Source organism: Ursus maritimus, unplaced genomic scaffold (assembly GCF_017311325.1).
Source record: "Ursus maritimus isolate PB19 unplaced genomic scaffold, ASM1731132v1 scaffold_24, whole genome shotgun sequence".
In the NCBI taxonomy this organism is placed as follows: domain Eukaryota; kingdom Metazoa; phylum Chordata; class Mammalia; order Carnivora; family Ursidae; genus Ursus; species Ursus maritimus.
In genome coordinates, this window is record NW_024424897.1 from 6,062,315 (window position 1) to 6,077,340 (window position 15,026).

At 42.9% G+C, this 15,026-nt stretch overlaps 1 protein-coding gene across 1 annotated transcript in view; it reads left to right on the forward strand.

Annotated features, from left to right (window-relative positions):
• Positions 1-15,026, forward strand: part of GRB2 (growth factor receptor bound protein 2) — a 68,150-nt gene continuing 53,124 nt past the window's right edge. Inside the window, exons 1-2 of the mRNA XM_040640236.1 lie at positions 1-204; positions 7,851-8,065. Of these exons, the coding sequence (XP_040496170.1) occupies positions 7,988-8,065 (78 nt within the window). The 5' untranslated portion in view covers positions 1-204; positions 7,851-7,987. The remainder of the gene's footprint in view (positions 205-7,850; positions 8,066-15,026) is intronic.

Below are 15,026 nucleotides of genomic sequence, written 5' to 3' on the forward strand. Positions count from 1 at the left end.
GTTCTCGCGGGACCCCGACGAGGAGCGGAAGCCAGGCGGCTGTGCTGCTTCGGCGAGCGGGCGGCGGCGGCAGCGGCGACGAAGACTGAGACGGTGACGGCGGCGGGAAAAGGCGCTGCCCTCGGGGAGCAGCAGCGCGGTCGGCGGCCGCTCGCACCGCTGCAGAGGGGCCGGCCGGGCGCGGAGCGGAGCAGCTGCGCCACGGTGAGTGCGGCCGGCGGCGGCGGCGCTGCTCTGGTGCCTCTTCCCACTCGCTCGGCAGCGGGAGTCGGCAGTCAGGGACCGGGCCCAGCCTGCCGAGGGCTGCCGGGGTTCGGGTTCGGGGCGGCGAGGCCTGGGGCGGGGGACGGAGTCCCCGAGGCTCCCGGGCTCCGCGTTTCCCGTTTTGGGGCGCTTCCTTCCTGGGGACCGTCCTCTCCAGGCCCTTAGCTCGGTGCAGAGCCCCGGACCCCTGGGCAGGAGTCCGGGTGCTCCTTAAGTTTCACGCTTTTCCCGGAGGGTTTGCGCAGAGGGGTCGGGAGAAGCCCGGGAGCCCTTGGTACTCGTTCTGTGAGTCAGTCTGACTTGGCCCGGGAGGCGGGGGATTTGCCGCGGCTGCAAATGTGGTGATTGATGTTCTTGCGACCTGCACGGCCACCACGTCACCATCTCCTGGTGTCATTGGGCCGAATTTGGGGAGGAAACCCACCGACCCTATGAATATCATGAGGTAGAACCTTTGCTGCCGGAGCCAGTCGAGATGTCTTTTTTTTTTTTTTTTTTTGAAGCTACTCTGAAAAATACTTGTAAAGAAAATAAGCAGCAGTTGGTTGGAATGCTCCGAGGAAAGATTTCAGTGCGAGAGGATAGAAAAGCAGTGGAATTTTTCGTTTGCAACACTGTACATATAAGCCACATGAGTTATAGCTTGTTTAGGGAGTCATTACAAAAGTAAGATTTGCAGAGGAGCCGAAGTGCACTCGACGTCTATCTTTTGGTGCTGTTAACTCAGAAAAGAGTCTAAAAGACATATGAAAGAAGTTAGCATATCTCTTTGGCTTTGCTGTCTCTCTTTGACTTTATATTTCTCCAGTAGTTGCCTTCCTTTTCTATCTACTTCTATTTTCACTGCGGACACTAAATGCTTACTTGTGTAATGCAAGTCATTTGCACATCCCCCCCCCCTTTTTTCTAATCTACTTCCCCTTCCTCCTTTTTGTCCCCTCTTTGGCATAATTTTTCTGCCCTTTGGTGCAATTCGTCTTCTCCCTCATTTAAAGATTCCGTTTTCTCTCCGGGGAAGATACCCTCTTTCCTGCTTTATCCTTCACTTTGAAGCGTCCACTGTGTTCCTTCAGTCAGCCAGAAGAGTTGCCAGAGAGCCATGCGAGACTTTAAGTTCTCCCCCTGGGAACTGGGAGGCTCAAAGGATTGAATTCATCCGTAAGTAATCAGTACTGCCACTGGGTCACAAGTGTAGCTTGCTTGTGTTATTTGTGTTTTAGTTGTTTTCTTCATTGTTGTGCTTTTGTGCCTGCTTACGCTTTTCTTCCTGTGTCTCTCTTACATTGGTTAAGGAAGATTGGGTCGATTTGAGGCTTGTATGACTTATTTTTTGGCTTTTAGTGGGAGTGGTTCATGTTAAAAAAACAAAAACCAACCATACACCTATATTACAATAGAATTGAGGTAACATGAAATATTTGAGGGAATAGAATTTATTTAAACCACTGATGAATTTAAACTTGCCCATTGTGACAGTACGGATTTATTCTTTACCACGGTTCTTTTAATCAGGCATCTTTGTTGTTGGGGTTTTTTCGATAGAAATAACTTTCTGTGTTCCATTGCTCCTTCCCTTGTTCAAAATTTTCTGAATTCCCAAAATAAAAAACGAAGTTAATTCTTATAATCGGCTTTCTTTGATACTAAAAGCAAGCATTTAAATGCTTGAGGCAGTTTACTTCCTTAGCAAGTGTATTCAGATTTGAGGGATTGCTAGGTTTTAAATACTACTAGTTGAAGGTACTTAGCAGTTTTTCTGAGAAAAATCCTGTTATGTTGCCTGTTGTGCAGCAGCAGTTCTGATTGTTACCTAGAACAGAAGAGTAATAGAGTTTGGAGAAATTAAGTAATACAGAATAGAGACCCAGCATGCTCTCCTGAGAGAAATTAATAGTTACTTGCTTAATTCAAAAGAACTTTCTGGCACTACTGAAAGACTAATGAGAGCCTTTGGTTTTGTCAAAGTTGGCTTTTTCCTAGTTGAGCCATGTGAATATGCATTATTTTCATTTTATGCAAAGCCGTGCATTATCTGGAATGCAAAATTTAAAACCTGGTTAAGGCATCCTTCTAGTACAGCAGTGATTCTTAAAAGTTCAGCATGCATAAGAATTACCTGTGATTCTTATTTTAAATTAGGCTCTGGGCCTAAGGCCACTACATTGCAGAACTCCAGAAGGCACCCCACAGTGAATCAGTCTGAATGGGACGATTTTGATGCAGCTGGTCCAAGTACCAAAACTGTTGTTACAGAATGCAGCTGTAAAATAATGAGGCTGGAATGTGGCTTTTAATTAGTCAACCTAAGTTACACTTTCTGTATGTACAGAGTAAATATTTAAAAGCCTAATAGAATAAGTGACGATAGATGTGATTAGTCTTTATATGTGTAAATATTTGAGTATTGTTAGGACTCTGATGTGGAGCAATTTAATTTTAAAGTTTGTATTTAATAGGGCTGTTAATTTGCCTACCAGAAAGTTCTTCTGAGTTTGTATGTAGATGGAAGAAGATGGACGATGTAGGAATGTATGGACTGGTACTTGAAAAGGTACTGGTGATGCCGGCCAGTTAACACGTCTTAGCACTTTGTGCCAGAGACTCCACGAAGGCCTTTACATGTGCTATCTCTTTTAATCATCAAAATGTCCTATCAGGTAGATGCGTTATTATCCCCATTTTCCAGCTGAAGGAAACTAGGATTTAGGGAATACAGGTTATTTCTCCAGTGTCACCCATCTAGTGGTAATGGGACAATTGAATTCAGGTCTAACTCCAGAGCTCCAGTAAGATTTTTTAGTGTTTGTTTTTTCTAACTACAGAAGTAGTAATGAAAATACAATTGAGGTGTGTAGTGCAGAAAGTAAAGATATTGGGGTGCCTGGGTGGCTCGGTCGGTTAAGCATCTGCCTTTGGCTCAGGTCATGATCCCAGGGTGCTGGGACCAGGTCCTGGCATTGGGCTCCCTGCTCAGTGGGGCGTCTGCTTCTCCCCCCCCCCGCCCCCCCCCAGCCGGCTTGTGTGAGAGCGCGCGTGCACGCTCTCTCTCTCTCAGATAAATTAAATCGTAAAAAAAAAGTAAGAATATTTTGTGATCTTGCTCCCGGAGATAACCATTGCTAACCTTTTGATTGTTGTTGTTGTTTTTTTTTTTTCTTTAGCCCACACTAATAAATATTTTGCTTTATGGAAAAGGGATAAACTAATTTTTCTGTATTTTTGTTTTTAACTTGATAGTATCTCTTGGTATTTACATAGAAAGATATTTCATAGATATTCTCATGGTTATTGACCAGATATATATATATTTGGCACATGGTATTTGTCATTATTTCAGTGAGATAAAGCTAGGAATTGGGATTGCTTGTTCAAGGATATGTATTTTAAAATTGTCAACATAAAATTACTGTATTATAGTATACTACTGTAAAACTACTTTCCAGAAAAATTGAACTGATTAATTCCCTGCTTCAGTGTGGGCTCTGTGATGGTTTTATTATTATAATACAGTACCAAGCACATTGTCAGGCATATAGTAGCTGCTCAAAATGTTAAATGGACGAACATTGGCTAAAGAATCAGTGTGTTCACCCAGAGTCTTGCAGAGACTAAGTATTATAAACCTTTAAAAATTTTGCCAATTAGTAGGTGAAGGAAATCTCATTGCTTTAATTTGCAGTTTTTAACAGTGAAATTGAACATCCTATGTTTTAAGTAGAATCACATTTTAACTTATTTTGAGTAACTTAATGTCGGGCCCTGTTCAAAGCACTTCACGTATATTATCTGTATTACCTAGTAATGAGTGAATATTATAAAGTAGGTGATACTATCCCCATTTTACAGATGAGAAATGGGGCTTGTTTAAAAGGCTTGCCCAAGGGACAAAAAGGGTGGCTCAGTTGGTTAAGCATCTGCCTTCAGCTCAGGTCATGATCCCAGGGGCCTGGGATCAGTCCCACATCAAGGCTCCTTGCTCAGCGGGGAGTTTGCTTCTCCCTCTGCCTGTGCTCTCTCTCTCTCTCCCCCTTTCTCTGACAATAAAGAAATAAAATGTTTAAAAAAAAAAAAAAGTCTTGCCTGAAATTATAGCTGGTAAGCATCCAGGTCAATACTTGAACCCTGGTCAGCCTGCTTTTAGAGACCATGCAGACACTAAGCTATATTGCCCAGTGAGTGTTGTGTATTTTATTTTCTGTGAATTTTGGGAAGAAAAGAGTTAAATGGAAGAAAGAAAATGAAGTCCTACAAATACCTTTAGGGGACTGCATTTTAGGATTCAGCGCACATTGCTTGAAATGAACAATTCAGGCTGCGCTTGTGTTCGTTTTGTGTGTGTGTGTGTGTGTGTGTGTGTGTGTGTTTTAAGATTTTATTTATTCACTTGGACAGAGAGAGCACAAGCAGGGGGAGCAGCAGGGAGAGGGAGAAGCAGGCCCCCTGAGGAGCAGGGAGCCTGATGTGGGGCTTGATCCCAGGACCTGGAGATCAGGACCTGAGCCGAAGGCAGATGCTCAACCCACTGAGCCACCCAGGTGCCCCTGCACTTGTGTTCTTAAAATTTGCTACTTGTGATAGACTGCAGGGTGTACGCTGGAACAGCTTAACCGTTCTCATTAGAGTTCAGTGTTAAACGTACTCTCATTCCATTTTCTCTGTTAAAATCATTATACATTACGTCCAGTTTCAGTTTTCTTCTTTTAGTAATTAGTGTTGTGTATAAGGTAGGTTTTTTTTGTAGGTTTGTTGTTGATTGTTTTTGTTTTTGTTTTTGGGTTTTTTGCCTTTAATGAAACATACCCTTTTGAATTCCTTTAGCCTGTGTGCTCTTTTCTGTGGCTAGCCTGATAAGCTGAGCCCTTCAGGTTTTCTCCATGAGCTGCTCGTTTTTATTTGGCACAGCCACGGAAGTATTGATTGTGCCTGGTTTTCATTTCTCTCGTGTATCTCACAAAGCAGTAGTTACTTGAAACATGATTTTCAAGAGTGTGAGTCTTATGCTTTCTCTAGGAATCCTGTGGTAGATGAGTTGGGTCACAGGAAAACCCAGTGTTGAAAACTGTCTTGGTTTTTATGCTATGGCCGTTCAGTTACACTGCAGTTGTCTGAAATCCCGAATGACATAGATGTTTATGCCCTGTTACAACATACTACCTTGACGGTGACCATGCTCTGAGTTTCTGATTTTCTGATTTCTGTTTTTCAAAAATGAAACTCCGTATCTTTGTTAGATCTGCTCAATTCTTCGGCTTCCCATCATTGATATATAGTCCCAACCGTCAGCCCTGGAGACCAATTAAAATGAATGACCTGGTCAGGTAGGAAATATTGAAAGTATTGACAGGCATGTAGCAGAGATCTTGGAGCATTTATAACAAAATAAAAATAGGTACGCACATTGGAAAATAGGCAAAAAAGGAAAGGGAGTTATTAATGCCAGGAAAAAGTAAAGGATTGTACTAGAAAGGAAGGTTGCTTGTAATATATTTAAATCAGCGGTGAAGAATATGTTGTAATGTGAAACTGCTTAAACCGGAATACATGGTTTTACTGGATGGGGGCAAGGGGAAGCTGTCAGGGTAAACGTCTTCCAAGTGATAGGTCATGGCTGGAATAAACTAAGAAACAGCAGTAAAAGTATATTATTTAGAAATACTGTAAGTAAATACAAAGAGAAAGTTAGAAACAAAATTGACGGTGATTGCTGGTAGGTGTTGGGGTGGGGAACTGCCCTTTTTTATAAGCCTTTTAAAAGCGGTGACATTCAAAATTATATACTTGGATTAGTTTGATTAAAAAAAAAACAACAACTACAGAGAGAATAAGTAAAGGGTGTTTAAGGACACACAACAATAAGTACTCTGAAGGCTGCCTGGCTGGCTCAGTTGGTAGAGCATGCGACTTGATCTTGGGGTTGTGAGTTTGAGCCCCATATTGGGTGTAGAGATCACTTAAAATTTTAAATGAATACTCTGAGACTAATCTTCATATGTATTTTTAAATATTTGCTAGAGCTCTGTCTTCCCTCTTTAGAGCCAGCCGCACATGGGATATCATAGGTATGACCTGATAGAATAAACATTGGTTTGGTTGATTAGTTTACCTGCAGTAGAATGTTTGGCTTTCAGAATTTGACTGAAGGACTTTTTATTACCAGGTTATTTCTTCCCTCCTTGGTAACACTCATTTCCTTCTAATCTTAATATTCCCAGCTGGTTTACTGCTTAGTCCATTTGCAGCTATGCTTGATTAATGCCCCAATTGTTAACTTTAGAACAAAAGAGTAATAATCACCGTGCCCCTCAGATGAGCTTTCTGCTAGGTGGTAATTATCCAAGAAGGGTGTCACTATAAAAATCTGTCCCCATTCTGCCACTGTCAGTCTTGTTTTCTGCTTTTATTTAGCCTGTATGAAAAACACTAACTGAAAACAAGAATGGGGCTTTATTTTCCTTTCGGCAGGCAAAGGTCTAGATTATGTCCATGGCTGGAGACTATATGCCCACAGTTCACCTAGTACACTGCCTAAGGGTTATTACAGTTTTTACCTGCAAAATGCAGTTTGGTTCATTTTAGAACCCCTTTGGCTCTGAGAAAGGCAGCTGTTGTCAGGGTAACTGTGAGAGGCTTCTGTTTGATTCACTGGCACCATCTCCCTGCACTTTCTTTCCCCAGATAAGGCATCTGGCAGCTCAGATTCTGAAAAAGGGATTCCTTTCAAGTGTAGTGAGGACTTCAGCTTTGCTCCCTAGGGTAGCTGGAAATAATGTAGAGGCTACTTCTGATAATGCTGAACCTTGGACATCTATTTCAAGGGCTTTTGGGACTCCAGAGCCTTGGGTGTCTTCAGGGAAGAGGGTGCCGTAGGCAAGAGCAGGTCTTCACCAACAAAAGGCTCTGACACTGGATCTCCTTTTTCTGGTTACCTGAGCTTGCGGGTCACAGTTTGGAAGTGATAGAGGGAGAGCTGCCTTGCTCAGAATAGCAAATTGAAATTTAAAAAGGAGTTCCGGGGTTCACTTTCTCCTGGTTTCCTAGGAGCAGACCAAGGGTTGGTGGCTGAGAACAGTTCAAGCAGCTCAGGACCAAAGCCGGAATTGCTTGCTTTTGACTGGAGAGGAGACCCAGCGTTTTCAAAAGACTAGAAAGCTTGGCAGGGAGAAAGGAAGGAGTTGGGCCCGTGGCACTGAGAAAAGCGGGGTGCCATCCCCAGGGCGAGGCCGTTCTTTTAGTGGACTGCATTTCGGGCCGGAGGAGCGAGCGTAAGGGACGAGGGAGGAAAGGCGGAGACGGAGCGGGTCTCCAGCCGGTTCCTGCACACCGCGCACACCCAGCGGGAAGGAAGAGGAAGTGTGTTCTGGACTAGCTCGAACGGCGGCTGCCATTGGCCGGCGGGCCTGTCAGTCGCCTGGGGGCTGAGGCTGCGAGGAGGAAGGAGGCGATCCGGGCTCCTGCCTGCGAGCCAGGGAGGCGGGCCGAGCCAGGCCGAGCCAGGGGGCGTGGGGGCTGGGGCGGCAGGCCGATCGGCAGGGCGGGGCTGCCTTCGGTGCTGGCCACTTCTCTCACCCATCCCTCTTGTGATTCAGGGTGGCATTGTGTGTCCCGGAGTGCACGAGCGAGTCCCGGGAGAGCGGCGAGGCCGAGCCCAGAGCGCTGGGTGGCTTCGGCAGGGAAGACTCCCTTCCCCCGGCTTCAGGCTGCTGAGCCCTGAGCAGCGCTCAGGATGGAAGCCATCGCCAAATATGACTTCAAAGCTACTGCTGACGACGAGCTGAGCTTCAAAAGGGGGGACATCCTCAAGGTAAGTGTGGTGCCACGCAAATGCTGAGATGGCCTCCTCTTGTACTCACCTACCTTCGTTTGCCCTGATAACACAAAGAAGCCGAGCTCGTCCTTTCTCATTGCCCACTTTTCCCATTTACTGTGGGGCGGGCTCTGGGTAGCTGACATAGATGCCGAGTGGAATATTAAATGTGACTTAAGAGGGTTAGTGTGATGTATGGTCTTTAACTGCCTTTGTGTGACTGCCTCGAGTATTTCTATTTGCTTGTTGGTTGGAAATTCAAGGAAAGTCAAAGCAGCATGATTGTAACTAGGAGAAGTGTATGTATGAGTAGACTGATTAATCTCGTAGGGTCTTATTAAGCTTTGGGGGATTTTTTTTTTAAAGACTTAAACTTGAATTATTTATGTAAAAGCACTGAATTAGTTTTATTTTACCAACTCAAACGATATTTGCAATCCAGAACCTGATGCAAGTTGGTTAAAAATGAATTTCCTCTAGTTTAGAGAGGTGGTGGTTAGAAGGACATGCCAAAATTCATTAAAGAACCTCAGTGTCTTTTAATACTTCGTGAAAAAACTAGTGGAGTTCTAAATCTGAAGGTTCATCTTGCTGTTGTACGAGTCAGATGGCGATTTTCTTAAAAGAAACTTGAGCAATTACCCCGTATTACACTCTAATTGCACAAAAGAAACCTGCTGACAGTTTAAAAATAAGCTGCTTTCCAGTTTGCAGCTCATTCTGAGCCCAAACTATTTACATGAGGATTCGCTTTCCACCTGGCACATGGTAATTATGTTGTTTACCCAATTGATGGCAGCAGCTTGCCCTTTTGGATATGTAATTTATCTTTACAGGGGTGGGTGTTATCGAATAATGTGTCAGCTCTACAGGAGGAGAACCTGAAGTTTAGCGTTCGCATATTCCATGTTCACTGCCTCTCAGGTTCTGACATTTTTTCCCCAGAGCCATAGTCTGGTGGTTGGGAGTTTGCCACCCATTTGTTTACTACCCCTGAGTGAAATTATTGAAATTTTACAAAGAGGAAGAAAGTGGAAATGTACAAGTGTGGTCCCCTATAAAAAGACTGCTGATTTTTTTTTTCCTTTTTGAGTCCTGCCGACCTGTGGGTAGTTACTATTTTGCTCTCCTTGCTCGAGGCGTAGAGTTCCACTCTGAAGTGTCTTGATGTTAGAAATGTAGGTTGTGCTTCATAGAAGGCAGTATTGAAGAGCCCTTTAAGGAGAAGGGAAGTGTTTTTTTCAGAGCTGTTTTTGTGAAGCCAAGCTTCCCGAGGATATTCTCAAAGTCAGCACTGAAGTGTCAGAAAGCAGACAGAACCAGCTGTAGGTTTTAGAATAACATACGTTTTCTGTTTCTATTTTCTTAGCTAGAAGTCAGAGCAAAGGAGCAAACTTAGACTGTTAAATTACTCTGTGTCATTGGTGTACAGGGAGTAATTTGATGTTTCCATAGGTGATTACTGTTTTCAGCAGATAACCAGTCATGGTGTAAGATTGGCTACTCAAATATTGTACACCTGAAACTAATACAACACTGTATATTAACTGTAATGAAATTTTAAAAAAGATTGGCTGCTCAGGTACTCACATCTGTACCCTGTACAGAAACCCTGTGGGAACATTTTTCCCCCCAGTGCAAACTTAGGTTTCTCCATTAAGCTTACCCAAGAAGCTTGAACCTGGAAGCCTGGTAGTTCATATTTTTCTCTAAGTTTATCCCATTATGTATTTAGCACTAAAGCAACAAAATGAAACTAGAAATTTGAGGTCTATTTTTAATAATTTTTAGGCAAGAACCTTTCCTGTTAACCACGGAAGTTTATCCTAGACCTAGACCATAAGCATTTCATACGTTCTCCAACTTAAATTAGTAAACTCGTGAATAGGTGTGAAACCCTTCTCTCCCATCCTATAATTAGAGAAGATGATACTGTTTAACATTCCCCCAGAAATTGTTATGATGGGAGAGAAAGTGAGTCAGAGTGCTCACATTTACTTCCAGATTTGCTTTGGGGAGAGAAAAATGCATATATTTGGTTCTTTCCAATTTGGTAGATAACTGGCATATGAAGTCATAATGTCATTATTACTTTTGAATGGTGACCGTTAGCTGTTTATTAGTAATCTTGTGGCTTTACTCCAAAAAAAAAAAAAAAAGTGACGATACAGTAGTTACCCTTTGTCTCGAAATTCTGTGAAACAGCTGAGTGAAAAGGAGGGACATTGCTTTGTCTTAAGAGCTGTTATTTTAAAAAGCGTGTTTCCTTCATTTGATTATTCAAGGAGTAACTGGTTTCATTTGAGTGGCTTTGATTTGATTTGATAGCTTTTCAGGATGTTAGCTGTGAGCCAAAAGATGTTTAGAAGTGGCTGGAATAGCATTGACCAGTTCGGCTTGATTGAAATAGGGCTATATTTGCTCTCTCTCCATGAGGGGGGCATGTACACATGGGTACTGAATACATTTTATTTGAAGATAATGCAGTAGCAAGGGGCTTAGTCCTCTACCTCTGACTAGAGTTCAGAGGGATTCACTCCTCTCACTGTCTTGGAGCTTCTGGTTAAATTTGGTTAATGGGGCCCCATCCTCCAGCAGACCACTTGCTTACTTCCATCTACACATTGACTTGTGCTGCCCTGAGAAAAGAGAAAAAAATAAAAACATTTTCCTGGAAGCCTAAAATAGAACCGAATGCTTTAATATATCTGCCTTTGTTACTGTTCCTCTTACAAAAGTGTGCTTTTTTTGGAGGGGAGGAGGAGAAGGGCATTGGGGCAGAGAAATGGAAGAAATTGCTCTTCTCTTGGAGGTTTCAGCTTTGTATGGCCAAAATGAACCTAAATTTCCCTGCCATTGTATCATAGGCTTCACATAGTCCCAGGGTTTCTCCACGAAACACGGCCTCTGAATTCTGTACCTTAGAGCACAGAATACAGCTCAGCTTACCTAAAAGTCGCATCTGTTGGTTAGGGGCATATGAACCCATATTTCAGACAGTGCTGTGTATAAATTAAGAGACCATTTTGAGCTCTCAAACCTGTGTTCGTTGCATTCAGGAGCCGACAACCCGTTTTCTATCAAGGCAGACCTTTAATTCTAGAAAAGAACCAACTGGGATCATCTCGGTGCCTTCTCCTTGTCTGGCACCAACTACCTTTATCAGTTTTCAATACTGCTTTAGAAATAGGTCTTGAGGGATGCCTGGCTGGCTTATTCAGTGGAGCATGCAACTCTTGATCTCGGGGTTGTGAGTTCGGGCCCATGTTTGGTGTAGAGATTACTTAAAAATCTTAAAAAAAAAGAAAGAGAGAGAGGAAGGAAAGAAAAGAAAAGAAAAGAAAAAGAAAGAAAGAAAGAAAGAAAGAAAGAAAGAAAGAAAGAAAGAAAGAAAGAAAGAGGTCTTGGGTCCACACTCGGCTCTTTGAAGCTTTCTGTCTTGGTGCCGATGACCTGTTTTAATGTCACATTTACTGAGCGTCTCCTTGAGCCACGTCCTGGGATAAGTCGCTTTGAGAGTTGGGGAAGAAATACTTTCTCCCTTGAGGAACTCTAAAATCAAATAAGAGAAGTGAAATTAATATGTGAAACAGGATATGGCAGTATACAAAATTAGAGGATTTTTAGAACAGGAGAAGACCTTTTAAATTTTCCATTTTTATTATTTTTTTAGATGAGGAAATGGCCCGTAGAGGTTAAATGATCCATCCAAGATCACGACTATTAGTACTTAGTAAGGAACTGGTATTTCACTGGATGCTGAGTTGTGTCACACACTGTAACTGCCAGAGTAACATAGGAAGGGCAGCGACTGGTAAGAGCTGACGTCCGAGAGTGCTGTGCAGAGGGAGTGCTTGCGACTTGAACTGGACCTCGCCAGAGGGGTGGGATGCTTGTGTTTGAGATAGGAATGCTAGAATGGGGTAGTAGACTGTGAAAAGAAGGTAGAATTCGAGTGAGATAAGAAAAACCAGTAAAAATGCAATCTTGTCCTTAAGAAGCCTTTGCAGGCTTTTAGCTGATGATGGAAGTGTTCTGGGATAGGAGGGAAGCCTGGAGGGAAGCCTGGGAGGTCACAGACTAGTGCCTGCATAGGTGCTGGAGACTAGGAATGAAGGATGGGGGTGGAAGGTGTTGAGAGATGCTAAGTGGAAAAATAAGGGGATTTCTGCAGCTGGGACATTGTAATAAATCTGTGTAACTGAGAAACGAATGCCCACTGAGTATTTTCCCGAGAGCCAGGAGTAGGAACTGGGTTTGATTGGTAATAGTTTCCATAGCAGCCAGAAGTCCTGAATTTGGGTACAGGAGTCTCCTTTCAGGTGTTTGGATGATTAAATCTAAAAATGGGATTGGGTTGTCTTTGTTGCTGCTGGTTTTTTTCATGATTTCAAATTCAGTGTACTTCGTTAGGAGCATTTCTCTGCTTATCGATAAGAATTCTTGGAGCACCTGGGTGGCTTAGTCGTTAAGCATCACCTTCGGCTCAGGTTGTGATCCCGGGGTCCTGGGATCAAGCCCCACATGGGGCTCCTTGCTAAGTGGGGAGCCTGCTTCTCCCTCCACGCCCCCTCCTGCCAACTTGTGCCCTCTCTCGCCATCTCTCTCTCAAATAAATAAAGAAAATCTTTAAAAAAAAAAATTCTTACTGATCTTGACTAAACCCAGAATTTTGCATTTAATCTTTATGAATGAGGATGGTTTGAGTTCTCTTAGAACAAATAATTTGTTTGCCTTTCAGTGTATTCATTTCCCCCCCATCATCTGAATGGACTGTTTCCAAATAGGTGCTAAGAATGAGCTTTTATTTCCTATACAAGACTCCTTTTGGGGGCCTGGCTAAAGACCAGTCATCCCTGTTGGGGAAAGAAGCTAGTAAGGAAATGCAGTGTTCCTTTGGGGAGCTTTCAATTTTCACCTCTGTAAGCCATTATGGTTGAAGTCATCCTTGAGTAGCTACCATTTATGGAACGTTTATTATGCCACAAATTTCTGCATTATTTCTGATTTGCTTCGTGAAAGGTTGGCCTTCCTTAGCCTCATCCTATGGCTGCAGGAACAGACACAAATTAAGAAGTTTGCTCAGGTTGACACATGCAGTTAGCGGCAAAGCTGGGGCTTGATCTTAGGTCTGGCTACGATGCTCCCTCTGCAGTACTTTACTGCTCCTCTTGACTGTCAGGTGTGAGGAAACCAGAAATGTGAGGTATCAGCGATCCTGCTTTGCTCACCTGCCAGGCATGGGCAGCCAGTTTGTGGTATTCCATCTCCTTAGTGACTTACTGGACATCGTATCAGAAGCAAATTGAGTTCAGCAGTGAAAGAAATGGGTAAAATGAGATCATTTTGCCTGTCAGGTTAGCAAGAATGATAAAGATTGACCCCACCCTGTGTTGGCCAGGATGTGGAGAAATGGATTCTTGTCAACTTTCTGCCAGTGGGGGTTGTACCAATAACACGGTCTTTCCACTTGGTGGCTTGGTGACATGTAGCAGAACATAAAACGGCCCAGCAATTCTACTTTTTAAAATTTATTCCTTTTTTTTTTTTTTGAAGATTTTAGTTATTTATTTGAGAGACAGAGCTAGAGAGCACAAGTTGGGGAGAAGGAGAAGCAGGCTCCCCTCTGAGCGGGGAGCCCGACGCAGGGTTCTATCCCAGCACCCCGGGATCATGACCCGAGCTGAAGGCAGCCATTTAACAATTGAGCCACCCAGGCGCCCCTAAAAATTTATTCTAAGAAAATTCTCGAACAAGTTTTTAAAAATGTAGGCATAAGATATGTACTTCCATTAATATATGTACCACCTAGAAATTCCTGCCGTTAAATTCTGAAATATCATTTGTAAGATGCATTTCAGAGATGTTAAAATGTGTAAAAAGAGGCATCTTTGAATTGATGGAATTACTGTATTACCAAAACCCCACCAAAAACCTAAGTAGCCCATAAGTAGGGAGCTACATAAGCAGGTTATGGTGCTTGTAAACTGGAATGCTGTGAAGGTGTTAATGTTGGTGTAAATCTATGTCAATACAGAATAATGTCTACCCTTGGCACAGAGAAGTGTTTAAATGAAACCTCTTTTAAAAAGTAATAACGGAACGCATTGAATGTTCAGGATGTCCTTTGCACTAAGCTAAATATTTTACTTCCATTCCCTTTTAATCTCCGCAAGAATCCTAACAAAGATGCTGTTATCCCCATTTTACTGATCAGGAATGTGAGGCTTAGGTTAAGTAACTGGCCCAAGTTTACAAGTTAGCATTGGAATCCAGGTGGGTTTGAGTCCACAGTCTGTGTTCTTAATCACTACCCTACAGGGCCTTTTTGTACCCAAATGAGGTCAATAGAGAGGGAGCTCCCATTTAGGGCTATTTCTGTTTGCTTATTAAATACATGGACTTCTTTCTGAATGGTCCTCTAAAAATTAACAGATGCCTCCAAGAAGCTTGATTCCAGGTGATTTTTACTCCTTTTTTGTCCTCATTTCTCTTTAATCAATTTATAGTCTTACTAAAACAATAAAGTTATAGTCAAATAGTAGTTGACATTTTGCATCTATTTTACCTGACCGGATATTCCAAGAAGTTGAAGGGCTCTGGTCAGGGTTGGCTGGTTTGTTTTCTAATGGCTGAGGTTTAACCTGCTTTTACATCTCTAGGCTGAAATTCACTGTGACTCAGTGTCCTAAAACTTAGAGATCCTTTAAAAAGCGATTCAGAATGACTTCAAGGAAAATCATGGTCCTTTTGGCAGATACTCCCTCAGTTGCACCTCATGGATGTGGAATGAGAGACATCTGTAGTATTGCAGTAACGAACAGGTGCTCCAGCACTCCAGGCTAGACCCACCTACTTTGAATCCCAGCTCCGCCAGTGGCAGATCTGACATTGTGGTTTTGTGTGATTTACTTGGTGCTTTGGTTCTCCCATGTGTGAAATGGGACCAAGAGCGCCT